Source organism: Amia ocellicauda, chromosome 1 (genome assembly GCF_036373705.1).
Source record: "Amia ocellicauda isolate fAmiCal2 chromosome 1, fAmiCal2.hap1, whole genome shotgun sequence".
Taxonomy (NCBI): Eukaryota; Metazoa; Chordata; class Actinopteri; order Amiiformes; family Amiidae; genus Amia; species Amia ocellicauda.
Genome location: NC_089850.1, coordinates 40,880,499 through 40,901,517, shown reverse-complemented (window position 1 = coordinate 40,901,517; position 21,019 = coordinate 40,880,499). Strand labels below are relative to the sequence as shown.

Genomic DNA, 21,019 nt, shown 5'->3' with positions numbered 1-21,019 from the left:
CCTAGCAGCTACTATTTATCTAGAGTTTGAGCAACATGGGCTCGGGTCCATCAAGAACTGTACTGCGCTCAAGGACGACTCTATAAATCTGTCTGGCTGCCCGATAAACCCTCTCTTTTTAATTATGAAATGGATCTCTAAGAGCATCTCTGCTATCACCGCTGTGAGGTCAGTGAGGGAAAGGCTACGGGATGAGGAACCGGAGCGGGGTTACTTCTGGATAAACAGGCTTTTGTGTGTTAAACAAGCGATGCAGTGCATTTATCAACTGTGGTTTTGTTTATCAGTATCACCTTCATTATTGTTTAAAATAATAATACTGATATAATAATATAACCAACCTGTCCCCAGGAGAGATCAGGATCACTCCCTGGACCCAGGTGTCACGAACAGCACACTGAACTGCCATGAGTGTGTCATGTGATCTACGTTTCCGGGATGTGGTTGAGTCGATGAATCCGAGTTACTCATGTCGGCTGCAAACCCAATTGGAGTGCGTATTCTGAGCTTTTCAACTGGCTTTGAAAAACCAACTCAAGCCCAATGTCAGGGATTTGTTCCCCTCACAGTTCTGCAGAGGCCCACACTGAACCGGCACCACCCATATGATGTCCCATCGTCCAGGACCCACTGCTCAGCAACTCCTCTGACACACATCGGATAAACGAGGAATGGCTCACTGTTCTCCGATCCTTGTTGTTTGTTTTCCTCTCTCATTTTGCCAGAATCCCAGTGCCGAGTCACAGTGACATTTAGGATGAGAATTAAAAACAAAAGCTGGAAATCTCAATAACAAAGTAAACCGAATCTCTGCTATCCACTTACCACTGGATTTTAATCGTACGTGCCAATAACTCCTATTTCCCTGGATTTCTGAACGTAATTAAAATACTCTTCTGCATCTACAGTTTGTTATATTTTCTTGGAGATTCTCCAGTTTATTGGTCTTGCTCAGGCAGTACCCCTCCCTCGCCCTGGCGTGAAACCGAGGGGAGAGGAGGTGAAGAGACAGGAAGGGCTGAGGGAGGCTTAGACGGTGAGGAGGGAGAAAGGAGGAAAGCAAAGATCAGGAGTATAACAGAAAAAATGCAAGAGGAGTTGAGCAATAACCTGGTGTGAATCACCAATGGAAGGGGATAAGTGCAGTGAGATGAGGTACTGGGAGATAGCATAGAGATACTGGCTTGTTATAACCAGGGGCGTCGCAAGGGGGTAGGCATCCCAGGCAATTGCCTGGGGCCCCGGGGGGGCAAATACCTTCATACTATAGAATTGCCACTGTTTATAACCAGGAATAAGATGGAGGGGAGGACATTAAGGCCTGGGAGGCACTGCAGTTGAATGGTAAAAAAATGATATTGAACAAAAAAGCAACACACACCTCAGGGACTCACTGGGATTAAAACAAAGGCAGAGGAAGACAGTATGGAGCTGCAGACTGAGCTCAGGCACAGAGAGGCAGTGCGCACTAAGACTGTGATTTTTACAGAGAATCGTGTCTCAATAACATGAGCCAAGAGTCCTGAAATTGGCCCGGAAAATGGGGAAGCAGCATGACCTAGCTATAATTGCTCAGGAAAAAAAAAATATATTTATATTATATATACACATAAAGCAATTATAGCAGGATGTGATGTTCTGTGAGGTTGATAAAAAATAAAACAAAACTTCACATGGCAGTGGAAAGCAGAGAGAGAGATGAGCGGAGGATGGACCGGGTGCTTTCGAGGGGGGTAGGGGGTTGTTTTGAGGACAGTGACAGAACAGTTTCCAACACACAGTCCACTCTTTCACAAATCATAGTTGTCTCTTTGCACTTCATTGGTCAGATGAGATAAATCACTGAAGTCACTGAACACACTGGTTTGTAAATTATGAAAAAGTGTACATTCAATTTTTCCTGAACCCAGAATGGCTCGTGGTTGAACACAGACTCCTTAGAAAACAGGCGATAGGAAATAAAATTCTGTAACTTTCAGATGGTAAACCTCCCTCTGCAATGCAGTTCTGGTATCAAGGATAATCCTATAGTTTAGAAAATCAACAACCATAAAGAGTGCCACCAAATTATTGCTTTAATTTGCATTCTGGTTATCATACAAACTCTGGAATGCTCATCAGGTACAAACCAATACACCATGTACACCAACAGCTGAAAACAGCTGTCCGAGTGGAGGACAAGAAGGGCAAAAGGTTTTCTCTGCATCCCAAACATCCCAGTATTTTTCGCTTGGAAGAACTGTTCTTACAGGCTATTTAAAATACTTAAGTTTTTATTAGTTATAAATACCATCTTTCTATGCTTGTTTAAAAATAACATCTATCCATCTATATATATATATATATATATATATATATATATATATATATATATATATACACTCACCTAAAGGATTATTAGGAACACCTGTTCAATTTCTCATTAATGCAATTATCTAATCAACCAATCACATGGCAGTTGCTTCAATGCATTTAGGGGTGTGGTCCTGGTCAAGACAATCTCCTGAACTCCAAACTGAATGTCTGAATGGGAAAGAAAGGTGATTTAAGCAATTTTGAGCGTGGCATGGTTGTTGGTGCCAGACGGGCCGGTCTGAGTATTTCACAATCTGCTCAGTTACTGGGATTTTCACGCACAACCATTTCTAGGGTTTACAGAGAATGGTGTGAAAAGGGAAAAACATCCAGTATGCGGCAGTCCTGTGGGCGAAAATGCCTTGTTGATGCTAGAGGTCAGAGGAGAATGGGCCGACTGATTCAAGCTGATAGAAGAGCAACTTTGACTGAAATAAACACTTGTTACAACCGAGGTATGCAGCAAAGCATTGGTGAAGCCACAACACGTACAACCTTGAGGCGGATGGGCTACAACAGCAGAAGACCCCACCGGGTACCACTCATCTCCACTACAAATAGGAAAAAGAGGCTACAATTTGCACAAGCTCACCAAAATTGGACAGTTGAAGACTGGAAAAATGTTGCCTGGTCTGATGAGTCTCGATTTCTGTTGAGACATTCAGATGGTAGAGTCAGAATTTGGCGTAAACAGAATGAGAACATGGATCCATCATGGCTTGTTACCACTGTGCAGGCTGGTGGTGGTGGTGTAATGGTGTGGGGGATGTTTTCTTGGCACACTTTAGGCCCCTTAGTGCCAATTGGGCATCGTTTAAATGCCACGGCCTACCTGAGCATTGTTTCTGACCATGTCCATCCTCTGATGGCTACTTCCAGCAGGATAATGCATCATGTCACAAAGGTCGAATCCTTTCAAATTGGTTTCTTGAACATGACAATGAGTTCACTGTACTAAACTGGCCCCCACAGTCACCAGATCTCAACCCAATAGAGCATCTTTGGGATGTGGTGGAACGGGAGCTTCGTGCCCTGGATGTGCATCCCACAAATCTCCATCAACTGCAAGATGCTATCCTATCAATATGGGCCAACATTTCTAAAGAATGCTTTCAGCACCTTGTTGAATCAATGCCACGTAGAATTAAGGCAGTTCTGAAGGCGAAAGGGGGTCAAACACAGTATTAGTATGGTGTTCCTAATAATCCTTTAGGTGAGTGTATATACACACACACACACACACACACACAAATATAAATGACAATTTACAGTAAAGACTGCAGGAATATAGATCAATGGTCATTTTCCTGTATTAAGATATTATATATACCCTATCTATTAAATTTGTGAACATTAAAAGTAGAACCAGAAAGTTGCAACTGACATTATGATGTATTTGTTACTTAACTACACAAGATGAAGACCGATAATGTGTCTAGGGAACAGTTTACAGAACAAGTAATAGGGAGTGAATCTAAAAAGCTGAAGGTTTTACTTTTTAAAAGCAATATTTAAACACAATTACAGAATATACTAAAGGATTATATTTACTTTTGTGGGAGAAATACAAGATGATCTACAAACTAAGTAACACCAGACAGACTCGCACACGGGGGTCCAGACACTGCCAAACCTCTACAAAGACTTAAAATAAATTTAAGACAACAACAAAAATGAAAAGGCAAAATCAACTCAATGTTTGAAAATGTCAAAAGCGGTTAAATTTTTTGGCAAACATTTACCAACATTTTTAGGTTGTTTGCAGCAGTCAGTTCAAGTCAAATGACAGTGGAGGGAGGTGACCTTGGTTTGCAAATTCATTCCTCTCTCTCTAAATCAAGATCAACTGTGACTGGAATGGTGCGCACATTTTTAAGAACGAATTTGGCATTCTGTAGGTCAGGAAGTAAAAGGTCAGCAAGGCATGGTGGATTAATGTTTACAGGGCAGACATGTAGGGCTCTATCATCAATGGACCACTAAAATAAATAATCCAATAATAAAAATACAGCCAACATGTTTGACATCACAGGCTGTACCAGAACATGACATGAGGGTCCAGCAGAATGTGTACCTCAGGCACACAGGCGCTTTACCCAGCTCAGTAAGAGGTGTACAAGTGATGCCATGGGAGATAATCCTATTTATCAAGTTGGCAGCCTGTTTCCATCCCATTCACAGGTTTGCTGAAATTCTGGAATGCCATATCAGCAATAGCTAATGTTTGCACAGACTGTGGGATTTAAACTCACTCCTGCACATTGGAGATCGTCCATGCACACAAGCAGGACAGTGTGGGGCCACCTGTGCCATTTCTTATCCATTTCCAGATGCCAGAGCAATAGCAGTGAATGCATCCAGTGGTGGCAGCTGTGGGGTGTCTACTTCACTTGCCACACTTCCCATTTTAAAGGAAGAAAAAAAATAAAAAGGCTGGCATTGGCCAATAACCTGTGCCCTCATTAGGGTGTTTGTTCACCAAAAAAGCAGCACTCTGGCTATCTTCTCCATGCCGCAAATAGCTCAGCACCATCAGGGTGAGCTTCATCTTTCCCAGCATACATCTTTCCGTTGGTGGTACTGAACAGCAAACATTTCAATGCCAGTGCCTTCAGACATTTCTCTTGTTAGGGTATACTGGGAGACTGTTCAGTGTTCCCTCACACATTGGAACATTATAAGAATTGTCCCCCAATTCAGAAAATATAGCACAGGACATTCGCTGCAATACGGTTTGTACTGTAGGAATATACTGTACATCCATCGTCCAATGGAATTTCGTAAGTTATTAAATTGAATTCACCTTTAAATGTAGGTCAGGAATGTAAAGTACATTTTGATTAGATTTTGAAAAAACTGAGGTGTTTAAAACTAAAATGAATGATTAAAGTGTGGCATCAATATGCAGATTGGCTTTGCAATTAATCTCAATCGTCAACTATAAAAGCAGCCGATTTTGCATCAGAGTTAATAGTGGTGCAATGATCTAATACAAATGTGAGATTTCAAAGATGAAAAAAAAAAAAATTATGAATTTAATGAAAATGGGAAATTGAACAAAGACAAAAAACAGGAAACAAAGATTGGAAACAGACAGACAAAACATTTTATTAGACCATATCTTTAGAAACATAAGTACTCACACATACTGATCTCTTACTTTTTAAAAGCAATTTAGGTTGAAGTTGAAGGGGAATAAGTTTAGTCATGAATTTGGCATACTGATTAGCGCATATTATACAGCACAATTCTCACTGGTTGACTATGTGGAATGAGCCAGAGTATTGGGTCTCTCAATGTCACATTAGCTGCTGTACCACAGCAATAATGAAATCCAGTCATACATTTCAAGCTGAGGGTGAGCACAGCAGCTCAAACCTGCTCCCCAGGAGGAGCCCTGCAGCTCACAACTGGAATAATAGAGCTCAGAATTCAGCTAGATCTGGAAAAAAAGGCTTTCATTCGACTACAAAGCAGCACAGTCAAACAGAGGCACTTGTGCAGCATGCAGGACAAGAACTAAGCAAAGCTACCGCACAGTTGTTGTGGGAATGCGTAGTAGGAGGGAGCCTTGGTTTCGTAGCGCTTTCAAATGGTAACCGATGGGTGTTAAGACGCTGGCTGACGGGACTCTCGGAACGGGCAGTCACAGGGAGCAGTTCATAAATCGCCCTTGCTATAGTATGCATCCCCATGAGCTCTTAAATATGCATTTTATGAATTTATGAAATGCTTTACAATCATACATATATACACAGATAGCATACACACTGATACATGTCAACCTTCATTGAATGCATTTGCTTATGCGTGCGAGACTTCTTTCTCTTGCCTCTTACCTTAAGCTCTATGCAGGCAAACACCGCACGGCAGCCTTGCCTTGGCGTTCTGTAGTACCTTTCCCTAGTGCAAATATCAGACACTTTCTGAACATTTGAAATGATTCAGAGCCACTGTGCTTAGATTGTATTATATAAAAAAAATGTACACCTACCTATGTTCACAATGATAATAATTGAAAACTGGGCAAATTATCTTAACTCTTCAAGTCATCTCAGGTACAAAGGAAAACGAAATAATTTATAAAACTGGTCCTTTCTTCCAGCAGTAAATACTTATTCTATTCAATATAAAACATAAAGCAGATATCAGCATTTTCATTAGGTTAAGAAAAACATTAGTTCTCATTACATATGTTGACTGTAGGGGTCTGTTGAGTCCAGCCTTCCCAAGTAATTTCTCCTTCAAGACATTTCAATTAAAGGTTACAATTTTAAATGAAGGTCCTGATGCATGTATGGTCTCCAGAGTGCCCCTGATGAAAACAAATTTAGGCAGGTGCCTTTCACATTTGTTTTCTTGAGATATCCAAGGTAGACACACATTGTAAACAGACAAAACATCAGGAACTTCACTTAGGCTTAAATAAAAAGTACATAATTTCTCCCCTGCTTATTAGAAGTTAAAACAACCAATTGATATCTGATGGGATTTAAAAGATTTAAGTGAAATGAGATGAGGTGTACAAGATGACAATAGCTGGTCATTTTTTTACTGGCAATTCCTTTGGCACAGAAAGCACAAGATTATACACAGCAGAGCATAACCTGTGATTCAAGAAACTGTTCAATTGAAATGTGTCAGATCAGAAAAGAACAGACAGACTCAGTGCAGGTGGACCCAGCACAGCCATAGCCATCTGTAATTGTGACATTTTGCTATTCATGCCTTTTCATTCTTCTTTACTCTGCTGTGAGTATTGGAGGAAAGCTTTACTGTAGGAATTGTTTTGGATATTTTTAAGCAGGAAGTACAGAAAGCTTGGGGAACAGGGTCTGGATAACAAACAAAGCAAGTCACAGAGCACCAACACAAACACACAGTACTGGAACACACACCACCAATCCAGTGTAGGACACCAATAAACAACAAAGCCAACAGCACAGTCACACTACATGGGGACCAACCCATAGAGGAAAAATGCCTCTATTGGGCCTTCGATCCAAATCAAACCATCTCCACAATAATAAATATCCCAGAATAAGATCAGTAAAACAACTGATCTGAATTGAACGATATGCAATGAATTCAGAAGCGCAGGAGTAACGCAAACACACGTCCACACTGACACGCACTTCTTGAGATGAGCTCTGGAGCAAGATCAGGAATATGAAAGGATAGTGCACACATTTTTACTACCAATCGTAAAGGCCACACTTCTGCAGAGGCTTAGTGATACAGGAGTACAGCGAAGATTATTTTACTGTTGCTGTTAGGGTCATCTGTCAAATTATCGAACTAATTCGCCAAAAAAAAAAAAGATATCCTGTTCCCAATAGACAAGACAAAGGTTTGTGTGTTTGAATTTCATGCCAAAAAAGACAACGTTGTAGACAGGGTTTCCCGCAGAATTTTGCATAGGCATGGCAGACTGTTTCAGATTTGCTGACGGGGGAGAAGACTGTGTGTGTGTGTAGATTAATAATCTACGGGGGTGGTTTTACCGTAGTGAAGGAGAGCAGGGGGTGGAGCAAAAGCAAGAGCGCTTGCATTTCAAACTTTTTTGGTTTTGTTTGTTTTTTCACACTTAAATTTGTGTGGCCAGGCAGGACCGATTAATAGAGCTGCGGGAAACCCCGAGAGCCTAAAACATTTCTTCAGATTCGGCTTATAAACCAAGAACAGAAGACACCAATGGACATTAAGAGACAACACATTCAGGACTGGGAGTAGGAGGCACTTCTCAGCACAATGGATTATTGGTACACGTCAAGCTACCGACCCACTTCTTTGAAGATGTTACACGGTAATCCTTCAAGATGCTTTTGGTCATTCAAGAAGCTCAAAGCTAACAAAAAACAAAACTAAAATTTAAAAATCTAATGTGGCTGAAACTTTTACAGAACCTGCCTGGGAGTTTGAAACTAGTGTCTGCTAGGACTATCCAATAATGTCTGCTTGAAAGGTGTGTGTGTTAAATGTTGATAAAGGTCTCATGGTATACAATGGCAGTGGATAAAATACTTAGAAGTGGGTTTGGCATCACCCCAGCTTATAAAGGCAGAACAAACCCATAAGTGGTCTTGTGACTCACCGTGCCATGGACAGCACAGGAAACAGGTCGTGTGTTAACTACTTCTAAATATTTGGAATCAAAATATTTTCCATGGCAATGGAAATGGAATTAACATTTGGTGTGTATATCACAATCACCTGAACAATGCCATACAAAAATGTGTCTATAATGCATTTTCTGTTTGCCTTATAAAATTTTAATAAAAATCTGTTTTAATTAGGCAGTCTCCTAAATTTTCCTTGCCAGAAAATAAAAAGCTGGGATTAAAGGGATGTTTGTATATGTGGAATTTTAAAGCCACTTCTAAATGGGATGCTTTGAACAAAACAGCACGGCAGGAGTTTGTGTCATATAAAAGGGAGTAAACAACTGTTCTTCATGAATCATGATCCTTCAGGCCTTCATGGCCAGTGTATTGCAGAATAAAGCACTACAGCTAAACCTTGAAAAACAAAATCCTCCTCTGAGGAAGTCGGTACAGGACACCAACTGCCTTACTTGGACTGTATCTGACACGGTAAAAATCCTGATTCACGTGTAGTCGTTCTCACCCTACTCATCTGACACACAAGCTCAATTTTCCCCGGCTGTTTGAGTATCCCTGCTGGAAACCTAAGCACTACATTTGGGTATCGCCCCACCATGCACGGCTGTGTCTTTTCCAGTCTCCCGCCACAGTCTGCGAGAGGGCCGGCCAGGGAGGCGCAGGGCTGGGTCACAGGGACGTCTCGTGCACAATGTGAATGTAGCGGTTCACGACTGGGGGGCTCTCCGACTCCTCGTCCTCCCCCTTTCCCTCCTCGGTGGGGAACGTGCTGCCATTGCTCTCCTTGTGTGGCATGAGGCGCTGCTGGGCACCAGGCTCCTTGGGCTACAGTACAAACACAAAGAGCAGCTGTAGTGCCTGTACACTGGAACACAGCTCCGCCATCTCTCACTGCTCCTGCCCAATCAGGGCTACCAGCTCAGTGAAGACTGGTGCACTTTAAGGTCTAATCTCCTCTCTTAGCATTAACATCATTCTGTATGTTAAGTAAAGACATCACCGCCAGATGAGTGCCCCCCCACAGCCCTACCCTGTAGTCCAGTGGAGTGACGCAGCACAGCTTCTCTCTGTATCGCTCTGGCAGGAAGAACAGGAGTGTGCCCAGCACAGGGAACACTGTGCCCGGGGTTACATCCTTCTCCTTGGTGGGACCTGCACACAAGGACACAGGAAGGAGGGAATTACAGCTCTCCACGTTTAAACTGGATGAATTATAAAACTGTTTAACGTTTAGTCATGCAGCTCTGGAAATCGAAGTTGTCTAGCAGGTCTAGTCGTGTTGTAAGAAGCCAACATCAACTGAAGGCCAGCGTTGGGACTCACCTGTAAGGAGACTGACTATCAGCCCCACCACAACCACCGTGGTGGAGTTGTGCGCACTGTACCACATGTACGACAGCGAGTAGAAGCGCTGCAGTCCTGTGGGCCTGCAAGACGAGACAGAGAGAGGAGATTAAACAAGGAAGGAGGCTGGGTGGAAAGCAGGAGTTGGCATTATGGTGAAGTCCCTCCCTTACCTTGAAGTGATGGCAGTGATTAGTGTCGTCATGGCCACAGTGGTCATGTTCCCGGTGTTTGGGACAGCGGTGGTGTTGAGATGTGGCAGAGGGGCAGAGGCACCCATGCGAGAGACTATGCTCCCTATCCCAATCCAGAAAGCCATGACTAAGCCTGCCAGCAAGCCAGTGAGAGCACCCTGGGTATGGGGAGAGGGGGTTATTTCTGACATCATAATCAAAGAGGCTAAAAAATGGGAGACATCTACAGAAATATATATATATATTTTTTAAATGTACACACAACTTCATCAGCAGGCCATGAAGCCAACTACACTAGATAGACATTTATAGCATTGTTGCATGTCACATACAATAAGCAAATGTTTGGTGTTTATGGCTAATCCATGAACTCCAAAAAATGTATTCTAGACACCCCAAGGATCAGTTGCTCATTTCAAATGCACATTGCATAAATTGCCTAAATCTATTTAAAGAATAAGAAAGTGATGGCTGCTGAAGCAGCAGAGGACTGACACTCACAGTGGAGTTAGCCCAGGGGAAGAACATTCCCAGACAGAAGACCCCGAGGAGGGGACCCCCAACCATCCCGAAGATGCTGAGTGCTGCCTACAAGACGAGAGTACAACACCATTAATACACTTAAAAATAAAAATAAAACAGATTTAAAAATTGTAAGAAACAATAGTATACAGCTCTGGAAAAAATGAAGAGACCAGTTAACAATGATTTCTGAATTTGGAGTGGTCTCTCCATTATTTCCAGAGCTGTGTATATGAGTATATACAGTATTCTGCAAGTGCACAATGCACTACTTTACAATGCATTTGGACAACTCCAGAGTTCTAGGCATGGTAAGTGTTATAATCTTGTATGTATGTATTAAAAGAACAGGAGCAGAGAACAGTCACAAGCCCTGTGTGCTGTTCCCTGGTCTCTTTACCTGCAGTACTGAGCCCATCAGTGATGCTATGTAGGCCATTCCCAAGCAGACAAGCCCATAGCCCAGAGCTGCAGATACAAGAGAGACAGACACTTAGGAAGTAGTGCGAAGGAGGGTCCGCAGTGCCACACTTCAAACAAACACTGTACAACCACAGATCAGGATTAACTCCAGCCTCCACAGCTTTCCCCAAAACCTCATGGTTACCCTTTCAAAATGGCAACACTGGTTAGAAGATGCTTGTTAATTCACAAGATTGAAGGAAATGCCTTGATATTTTAAAAGGGCTATGGGTCATGCATTTATGGTTTGCTACCTTCTGGTTAACTTTCTGTATTTAATTACTTAAATTGAGAGACAGTGCCACCTAGTGTGGAGTCTACTTCATAACAGCCAAGCCCATAGCTGTGCTTGAATTGCACTCCGGAGGGCAATCGTGATCTCCCAGCAGGCACTCACCGAGGCCTTTTGACAGCAAAGTGGCCCTGGACTCGGGCATGTCTGGGAAGTAGGGCTTGATCAGGTCCTCCAGCGTCACAGTGGCCAGAGAATTAAAGGCTGAGGAAATTGTGCTGAAAGATAAGAGAGACCAGACTTTTAATAAAGGTATCCACAGTACACTGACACACATTTCCTCACACTTTGACCTCCTGATGCCAACTTGGCCCAGTCAGCTATCAGAACAATGCAGAACACAACTGTGTGACAGGTAGCACTTTGTTAAAGATGAACTGCCCATTACAACAACAACAGTCGAGACAAGCATGTTAGGTAGATCCTGAAAGGCTGACAGAGGCCAAGGCTGAAAGAGATGGTTGGACAAGGATAGGTACCTGAGAGCTCCACTGAACAGACAAGCTACAAACAGTCCTGGCAGTCCAGGAAGGTCCTTAAGCACATCCATCACAAAGTAGAGCACCATCTATAGACAGAGGTGTGGTCTTATTAAACCTGCAATTAACATCACACACTAACTCACGCATACATAGTCACCAAAAGGCATAATCCCACATCCTGCTTTACGACTGGTCTCAAACACAACTTATCAAAAGGCATCTCTTTGGAAACTGCAAGACTCAACCAACCTGGTCTGCCGATTTAACATATCCATTTTTCAGGGGGCTGTCCTCACCATAACGGGCAAACATCACCAGCCCCATCAAACAGCCCAGAGTCAGCACAATCTGCTGGCAGGGGAAAACCATGTAGCAGGACCTGCACACACACACACAAACACACAGAAGGGGAGGAGAAGAAAGATCACAGATTACATAAAGGGTCATCTCAAGCACAAAAGAAACTTATTTAGTCCACACAATGATCAGCACATTCACATGGAGCAAACAGCACAATTCAAATTCAGAAATACAGAAATTCACAGTATATGGTACATTTTACCCAACCCCAAGAAATGCAGCTATGCTGAAGGGGTGCTTAATAGCTCAACAAATCTGAACCTAAGCTTTTATACCCTGCAATTGTTCAACATGGCTTACACCAACCCAGGAGGCACACGCTCTGGAGCTAAGACAACACACTGAAATGTGCAACGTCAAACAAAATGCAATTCCTAACAATGTCTTTATAATGTCTCTGTAGTACTGACATGGTGAAAACTCAGTGAAGGGTGTGTGCTTACATGATGGCCTCCTTCTCGGTGCGGGAGCTGAGGTATCTCTGGACCTGTGCCTGGTTCACTCCGTACAGAGCCAGCATCATGAACACCCCCCCCAGGCCCAGCGTCCAGAAAGTGTGCCGCTCAAAAGGGTCCGGGTTCAGGCTGTGTGGAGAGGAGAGCAACCATCAGTCACGACCACCAACCGGTTTCACTCCCGCAAAACAACTGGGGCCTGGTTTACATGTACATCACATGCGTTATGCATACATATATGACATCCCCTGCTTGTCCTGACTGTTACTTACTCCAGCCCAGAGATGCGGCCGCCCTCTTGTGCTTTCTGCCACACAGCAGCCATGCCCCCAGCCTGGTGCGCCCCCACCACGATCACTGCCAGCTGCCCCACGAACATCACCACCGTCTGGAACACGTCTGTCCAAATCACTGCTTTCAACCCGCCCTGCCACAACAAAATTGCATCACCACACTACAAATAGAACCGCTAATACTTTTTTCCCCCCTTTCCTGACCCAATTTGGAAATGCCAATTCTCAAAATTGGGGCTCACTGCTGCGACTACACTTCTGCTGCAATGGCACAGCTGGGATTCAAGATTTCACACCAATAGTCTACTTTCAAGGTATTTTTCTGTAAAAAACGATCAAAGGTAGACGTAACCCACTAAATTTAATGTTGGACAGAAGAAAGTGTTCGTACAAATTGTTGGATGAACTTATGTAACAATTACTGTACAATTTTTTGGTGATCGATTTGTTAATGCAGAACCCAGTTGAAGGCATTTGCTTATGACCATCAATACTGTGCACAACAAAATCAATCTTAGCAAAACGTCACTTACCAGTGTTGTGTAAATGGTACAGACGAGCCCAATGGCCATCACTGCCCCCCAAAGGTCAAATCCCGTAACTACAAGCATTCAAAGGAAATATAAGAACCCACAAATTACCAGAATTTACCAGACTTCCAACATATAAGTCAATTAGTACTTATTCACTCCTAAACAAAATATTTGTTATGCTTCCAGTTTTGGCTTGAGTGTCAGATTAAGGGGTTTAACAACCTTTCTCAAGTAAACTAATATTCCCACCGAGACCAAAGATTTTATAGCACTCTCCCTCAAGAGCAGATTTGTTTTAAGCATATCCTAGCCTTTATTGCCATTTACATTCAATGACAACACTCTGGTATTAAATACCCATCCCTTGCAAAGGGCCCCATTACCCCTTGGACCCAGACAAGACTGCCCTCTTTGCACAATAACCACACTTTACCTGCAATTAATTTACCTGCATTGAGAGCCAGAGCAGGAGCATACAGCACCACACCCATATAGATCACCTGCAGGAGAAACGGACAGACAAACTCAGAACCCGTGAAGACGTACAGCCTCTGGACATCCTGTTCTATCTTTATTATAGGACACTGCATACGAACTACGTATTCATTGCGTTTAAGCCAGCCTATCCAAGCCTCTTATTTTTAGGCTTTTCTTCTGTTCCATCCTGTAGCTAGATAGCAAATCAGGAAGATAAGATTGAGAAACACACAGATTAAGCACTTACCATCTGAAAGATAAAGGTCACAGTCCCACAGATCTTTACGGTTTTGCCGAAACGCAGCTCCAGATACTGGAGAGAGGGAGAGAGGGGAGAGATGCACTCAGGGCTTCACAGTATGATTTGAAGACCCACTGGGTACAATGTTGAGCATGCTCAGGCTCTCAGTTTCTAAATACGACTAGAGAGATTTGTTTGACAAGTCATAAGGCAATTGAATGCAGATGTGTTACTTATGAATTCACTTGTACTGGTGCTAAGCTATGTGTTTAACACCTTCATAAAAAGTAAGTGTTATCTCTCTGCTCTTTTTACCTCTCACATTCACCCTGTTTTGAAAACTGGTACCTACGCTGCATCAAGCATTCACCAGGAGTTTCCAAAGAAAACCTTGGGTATCTCCTAGTAAATTACAAACTGAAGGTAAACACATGAAGTGGCAGTTTTACACCACACACACACACACTCCTTCAATGGGGGGGCGGGGAGCCAGATGTTACCTGGTATGCGCTGGTGAGACGCAGACGGTAAAAGACTGGGATGAAGATGTGAGCAGGAATCAGCAGCCCCAGCACATAAGAGGTGCCCAGGAACCAGTACTGTGTCCCCCCGGAGTAGATCTCCGCAGGCACACCCAAGATGGCCACCGCGGACTGGAAGGTGGCTAGCAGGGAGAGGGCGACGGGGAGGCAGCTCATACTGCGGTCCGCCAGCAGGAACTCTTGTGTGGTGCGCTGGCGCCCCCCCGAGAAGGCATAAAACAGCCCGATCCCCGTGGACAGCAGGAGCAGTAGTGCAAAAATCACATAGTCCACCAGGGAGAATTTCATCTCCACCATGGCTGCCAGGGCCCAGGGCACCCTCTGCAGGGCAGCCTGCCTCACAAACACTCAGGGACAGCTCCACAGATCTCTCATCAGGGTCTCAGGCCCAGGATACGGGCTGGGTGGTACCCTGCAATTAGAGAAGAGGTTGGCAGTCACCCATTTCTCTTGCAACTGTGTAACAAATCCTTTAACGATATTAATCACCTTAAATTTAAACTAATGAAAGGAGCTTATGTAAATGAGTGTATTTTATTTAAAACTAGTTGGATTTTCTTTCTTCATTCACAATGAAAATACCAACAATACTCTAGAGCTATGTGAAGTAGGAACATAAACCACTATTACATCACAGCTACAACAATGGTTAACAATCACGTGAGAGGAGGTACAAGTCCAAGGACTGCTGTAGCTGTAACCTTTCACCAACTTCACTTGCCCGTGCTAGTTGTAAAATTGCAAAAGGAATTAATGTAATCGGACCGAGGTCTGGCCAAAAGAACTTTATTACTCATGGAAACACTACCTAGCATCTTGGCATATGTTTTGGTAATGGTAATGGTTTTATGCTCCTGGTTAACATGTCTTACACTTGTTATACACAACCAATATAATATATTCTTTTAATATATGTAATTATACATTCTGAAATATTCAGCAGCCAAAAATCAGGTCAAATATATTTGGAGCAATTACAGGAGCTCAGGGTCGTATGTGTCCATGTTTCAGGGTGCTCTCTTACCACAACAGTCTGCCTCTGCTAAGCAGCACTAGCTAGGCGTTGTGGCACAGTGATGATTGCAGCATCGCCAAGTGGGGCAGATGAAGCAGTAAACTAACTGATTTGAAGACAGTTACTGTAAATCAGTTACACACAAAGAAAAAGTTTCAACAAGTCATCGCAAGTCCTGAAGAAACACACAGAAATGGCGTTACTGTCACAATGCTATCACTAAGAGCCTCTGAAACATTTATGCGAGCTGAAGCAACAACAAATCAAATGTGAAGAAAGAATGCTTCTTCAAATAAATAGCCAGCAACCTGTAAAATTATATTAGTCTGTGGGTCAAAGCTTTTATTTACTTATTTACTTATTCATTAATTCATTCCAGGACATGGTTTCCAATGGGATTTTAAAAAACAAACTTTATAACAAACTTTAGGGTTAATATTTGTAGTTCTAAAAGACATTCTTTAGGTGAACAGTGCATTCACACTTTGGAGCTCTCTGTCCCAAAATAATCCCAAGACCTTTCTGGCCCTTTCCCAAACTGCATGGTGTGCTTTATAACGACAAAGTATGGGATTAAAAGTCAACACAGCTTTGAAAGAACACTAAACTAAACCGGCATGTGCCTGGAATGCCTTAAATAAAAGTAATTTATAAGAGTCATTGGAATTTCTCATCTGAATTCCAGTCGAATAAAAGAGCTGTTTAAAAGGAGATCATATGATTAGAGTTTTTTCATGTTCAACATTCACGTTGTACAAAAGTTAACAAAACAAAGATTTGAATTAATAACACTGCATCACTCAAAAAAAATTAAGTACAATATTCTCCACATATATAACAGACTACCTAGAATTATTAATGCAATTTAGAGCACAGTTTTATATTGTATTGTGTTGTTTCTTCAAATGCTTTACTTGTTTCAATCAATGTCCCCTGGTCCTGGTCACAGTGGTGCGTTTCAGGTAGTTCACTTGGTTTCATTTGCTAAAAGCTTTGAGAATTGTGAATAACTGACACACAGCTAGTGTATCTGCCTTCTTTGATCCAGACTAAAGACATGCACTTCTTTTAAACACTGCGTATGAAGTGTAGCTCTCAGTTACGGGTTTCCTATGCTGCACATCATCTTTGGATTCCTCTTTAAATGAGCAATCGTGTCAGATTTAACCCTGGTTCACTGAATGAGAAGTAGCGAATGGTTGTTGTAGATAATTTTGCTTGATTGCTTCGTCACTTTAATCCTCAAGATTAAAAAGAAGACAAAACTGCAACTGACAAGTCATTTTAGATATCAAATGCATTTTATCGTCTTTCCTAATTCATGGCTAGCATGGCCTAACATGATAAATCACTTGGCCTAAATATGTAATGGTTCTCTCTCAAATACATTGAAAATGTGTTTTCAAGTACAGTGACTGTGCAGATTGTCCATCCAGACATTACTATGCATACACAATCACAACTTGAAAGGCTACATGCAAACATGTTTCTGTGTGATTTTAAATTATGATAGATGGGCACTGTAATTACACCTTCCTACCTGAAGTAAAAGGACTGTCATTTTCCTTTTCAATCATATATGTAACAGTGCCTCCAAACTTAATGACTTAATGGCAATAAATAAAAAGAGTTCTCTGGGTGTGTCTGAAACTGGCACTGAATATATTAAACAGGCACAAAGCACTCAAAAGGCCTATCTCATTTATGGTGTTGTTACTGTAATAAGTCAGTATGTTCACATTGTCTTATCTTGAAGGACAATTTATGAAAAAATGACCAATATCTCTGAAGGATTCCTGTCGAATGCAAGTCAGTGCCTATGCACTTTAAAATTAAAATCACACACATGAACTGTGCTGCTCTGACCCCCTAAAGAGCCCGAAGCTTTTGTAGTGTAACTAACAAATTGTGTCATTTGGCAATTCAGCATAAATGTATTAACACAAATCTTAACTTCAAAGGCATTAGGATTCAACAGGTGACCTTGAAATAATGAGTCACCATTTAGGAACAGTCAACTTGGCTAAGATGCACACCCCTCCTCCTCTCTCACACCAACTACCTAATGAAAAACACATTTTCATCTCACTGAATTATGGACACCCTCTCCAAATGTTACTGAATAGCTTTAGACAATTATTTGAAAATGTGTGTGTGTGTGAGGAGGCAGCGATTGCCAAAGTACACCAAAGTGCGGCCCAGGCTGAAGTATTTCATAGAAAACCTGCTGGCTTTTCATTCCATTCTGTAAGAATTATACCGTTACCAAGTAACCAGGAGGATATGATATGCTACCACAGACCTTAATACAATGTCACCATTAGATAATGCCAGCATTCAATGTTCAGTGTAAAGGGGAATACAAAAACCTCCAGGGAAAAGACAAACATGCTGATGTTTGCTATAAAACTGGGCAACACTGATTAGCACCACTAGACTCTTGCCCAGTTTCCACTGTCCACATTTAGGTGCACCACGGCCTGTCCATAAGAGTCCAGGTGTTGACTCAGGTTGCTCAGGTGCTTGACCCACTGTGCACAGATTCGTTATAGCACAAAGGGATTACATTTTTAAATTAAATGTATAAAAATCATTACAATATCAAACATTAGAAAAACTACAATGCACACCTTGCAAAGATACATGACATATCTATCTGTAGTTGACTATGTAAGGTAAAAACATTACTTAAATCAAAACAAAGCACATTCCTTAGCTGCAGTGTGTCTGGCTGCATACGGTGTTGACAATGGCAAATACGTTAAGATTCTCTATATAGAGAAAATATTAAAATGGAACAAAAAAATATTATTAAAAAACAAACAAACAAAGACAAGGCCTGTAGTGCAGCATTCTCTTGAGCATACTTTTCATTACAGCAAACCAGTGATATCCCTCTCTTTCAAATAATTATTATAAAGTTAATTTAATTTGAGACAGCCACAGAGCAATTAAAATAATGTTGCTGCTCCAAATCCCTGCTTTAATCCTCAAAAAGGTTCTTTAACATGTTTGTGTTCTTTAAAAAAATGTTAGAAAGAAAACAAATGCGACAGTAGATTAATATAAACAAGGCAATCAAGTGGTTGATGTCAAAACCTCAGTTAGGGTCTTCAGGAGCCCTTTAAAGACAATAAGGTGGGGATATGTAATACTTGGCTGCAAGGGTTAAACTCGGTACATCTCAGGGCTTTTTCAGGTTAGGTCTAGCCTATGTATTGACAGCATACGACTAACTAAACATGTGTATAGGATTACCTTACCCAGAGTAAATATTAAACCCCAAGATTTGGTGATTATCAAATTATCTGTGTAAAGGCATTATAATTTCTACATTTGCCCCTCTGGGAAAACTTCTAGAGAAACTATAATGATTGTTCATCCTTGTATAGCCTAAATAGAAGATAACAGAGGCTACACGTTAATCACCAAACCTAAATATGCAGCTGAACTGCTTTGACTAGCATATTATCAGAGTGTAATCTTGAACAAAGCAGAAGAGACTCAAACAAGGTAAGCATAGCGACCTATGACAGGCGAAATGGAGGCCAAACACTATTGTCTAAAGACGCTGCTCATCACAAAACTCAACGTCTTGGTTAGAAACTAGCACAAACTAACACATTACACCAAATACAAGTTGTTCCGAAGAGCTTTAAATGCAATTTATAAAACATTAAAAAAAAAACTCGTCTGTTCATTAAAGGTTAAAAAAAGAGAAAGAAGCGCCAACTACATATTAATTCTGAGCATCACTTATATTGCACACATGAAGGACATCATGTTTTAAAAGTGACAATAAATAATGTAATAACTGTACGTAATAAAGTATTGGTATACTTCACATGTACTATTACGGAGGATTGTGCACAAGGTCTGTGTTTATAATTAGCCGTCATGAGCTGCCAATTCCGCTAGACTTCACTCTCTAATTCACGAAAAATGTTTTCAGTACGATTTTAAATGCGATGATATAGAGTGCATTGGCGATACAACCTAGTCACCCACACGAGGAAATTGCGTAAAAAAACAATGCAACAGAAGACGATTTCTTTACTGTGATGCAATCGTAGCTGGAAAAAGCTCTCGACATAACCTGGAATTCATATTCTCTGCATGATCCTCGTAACAACATTATATTGTGAGCATTTTGTAAATTGTTTAGCTGCCCGATTGAAAAATATAGGATACTGACAGAGAGGGTGCATTATTCCATGACAATCTATAGCATGCCCTTCACAAGTGCCGAAGTTAATTTCCCCAGGACTGTCACCCGTTTACCCCAATGGCAGAGATTAACCGAGCAACCCTTTGAGTCACGACACGCTGCTGCAATACTACTACGCAAAAACCAGTTTTGTGACTAAACCACACGTTATCCATCTCTACATGTAGTGTAGCTGAGCGACAGGACGCGCACCCTCACTACTCCTGCGCTGAGAAACCCCCACATCACACTCAACATGTTTCTCCTTCGGTACCTGTGTTAAGGGCTGCAACACGAATAACGGTCCCTGTACCCCTGCAGTTCTCCCCAGAGATTGATTCTGCTCACCTGCCGTAGTTCTGCAGCGACCGTGTGGACTGACGGTCTGCGCGGTGCTGGCGCTAGCTCTGCCCCCCTCTCCTTGACAGGGCGCACATGTGCTACTCTTCCGTCGCACAGATGACGTCAGCGTGCGTGGAAAACTACATTTTGTCACAACGCGACTCTATAGATGCATAAACATGCTTCACTGTTACCATTATTCATTATCTGATCTGCCCCTGATTTAGGGAGCGTAGAGTGGCTAGCAAAACTAACAAAAAAGCACACTCCGAGACAGGATAGGAATATTGTCTTTAAACTGAAATTAATAAAACAAATATCCCTCAAATCAAGCGTTTAAGGCAATGTCTACTGACTAAAAAACAGTAAATAAATTACTACCTGACTGAAGCCACACTTTATATGCAATCACAATATTAAAAGGAATGGCAGTGTTTTACAGTTTCCATTCCAGACAATATTTGCAAAACCTATAAGCACTACATGTCATTATCATTTGGTTTGTATGTTAGAATAGGACTGAGTGTAGCGCATTACTTTATATACTGTACATAGGTATTGTATTTGCCCATTATCTAATTATATATTAAAATAAAGGGATTTGAGTTTATTCAATGTGTTGTTGTTTCAGGTCAGTAGAAATTGCTTGTTAAGATGAAGTGAACATGAACATAGTTACCATCATACAATAATACACAAAGTACAATTTACAAGTGCTTTTCATTTTGGATTAGCACAGTGGAAGTGCAAGAGAAAAGAAAAACTGTCACAGCCTCAGGTG

General features: G+C 41.7%; 1 protein-coding gene across 2 annotated transcripts; it reads right to left on the bottom strand.

Moving 5' to 3' along the window:
• Positions 1-5,369: 5,369 nt before the first annotated feature.
• On the bottom strand, positions 5,370-20,323 carry slc5a6a (solute carrier family 5 member 6a). Of its 2 annotated transcripts, none has more exons than XM_066705146.1 (16): positions 20,245-20,323; positions 14,633-15,086; positions 14,139-14,204; positions 13,863-13,914; positions 13,415-13,482; positions 12,861-13,015; positions 12,577-12,717; positions 12,023-12,152; positions 11,771-11,859; positions 11,397-11,509; positions 10,938-11,005; positions 10,517-10,603; positions 9,995-10,173; positions 9,801-9,904; positions 9,508-9,629; positions 5,370-9,302 (listed from the first exon to the last, which is right to left on the bottom strand). In XM_066705146.1, exons 2-16 carry the CDS (start codon positions 14,969-14,971, stop codon positions 9,147-9,149), a joined length of 1,869 nt encoding a protein of 622 aa, XP_066561243.1. In that variant the 5' UTR covers positions 14,972-15,086; positions 20,245-20,323; the 3' UTR covers positions 5,370-9,146. The 2 variants fall into 2 exon arrangements, with proteins under 2 accessions (XP_066561243.1, XP_066561254.1); XM_066705157.1 differs by lacking the exon at positions 20,245-20,323 and adding an exon at positions 20,171-20,227.
• Between the last annotated feature and the right edge of the window lie 696 nt (positions 20,324-21,019).

What these genes read in the sequence shown, in the direction of transcription:
- slc5a6a (XM_066705146.1), bottom strand. Translation starts at nt 14,971, where the DNA reads ATGGTGGAGATGAAATTCTCCCTGGTGGACTATGTGATTTTTGCACTA. An exon ending in CTGTTCAGTGGAGCTCTCAG is followed by an intron (nt 11,510 to 11,770) that starts GTACCTATCCTT and finishes CTTATCTTTCAG; the next exon opens with CACAATTTCCTCAGCCTTTA. An exon ending in GATAGTCAGTCTCCTTACAG is followed by an intron (nt 9,630 to 9,800) that starts GTGAGTCCCAAC and finishes CCTTGTGTGCAG; the next exon opens with GTCCCACCAAGGAGAAGGAT.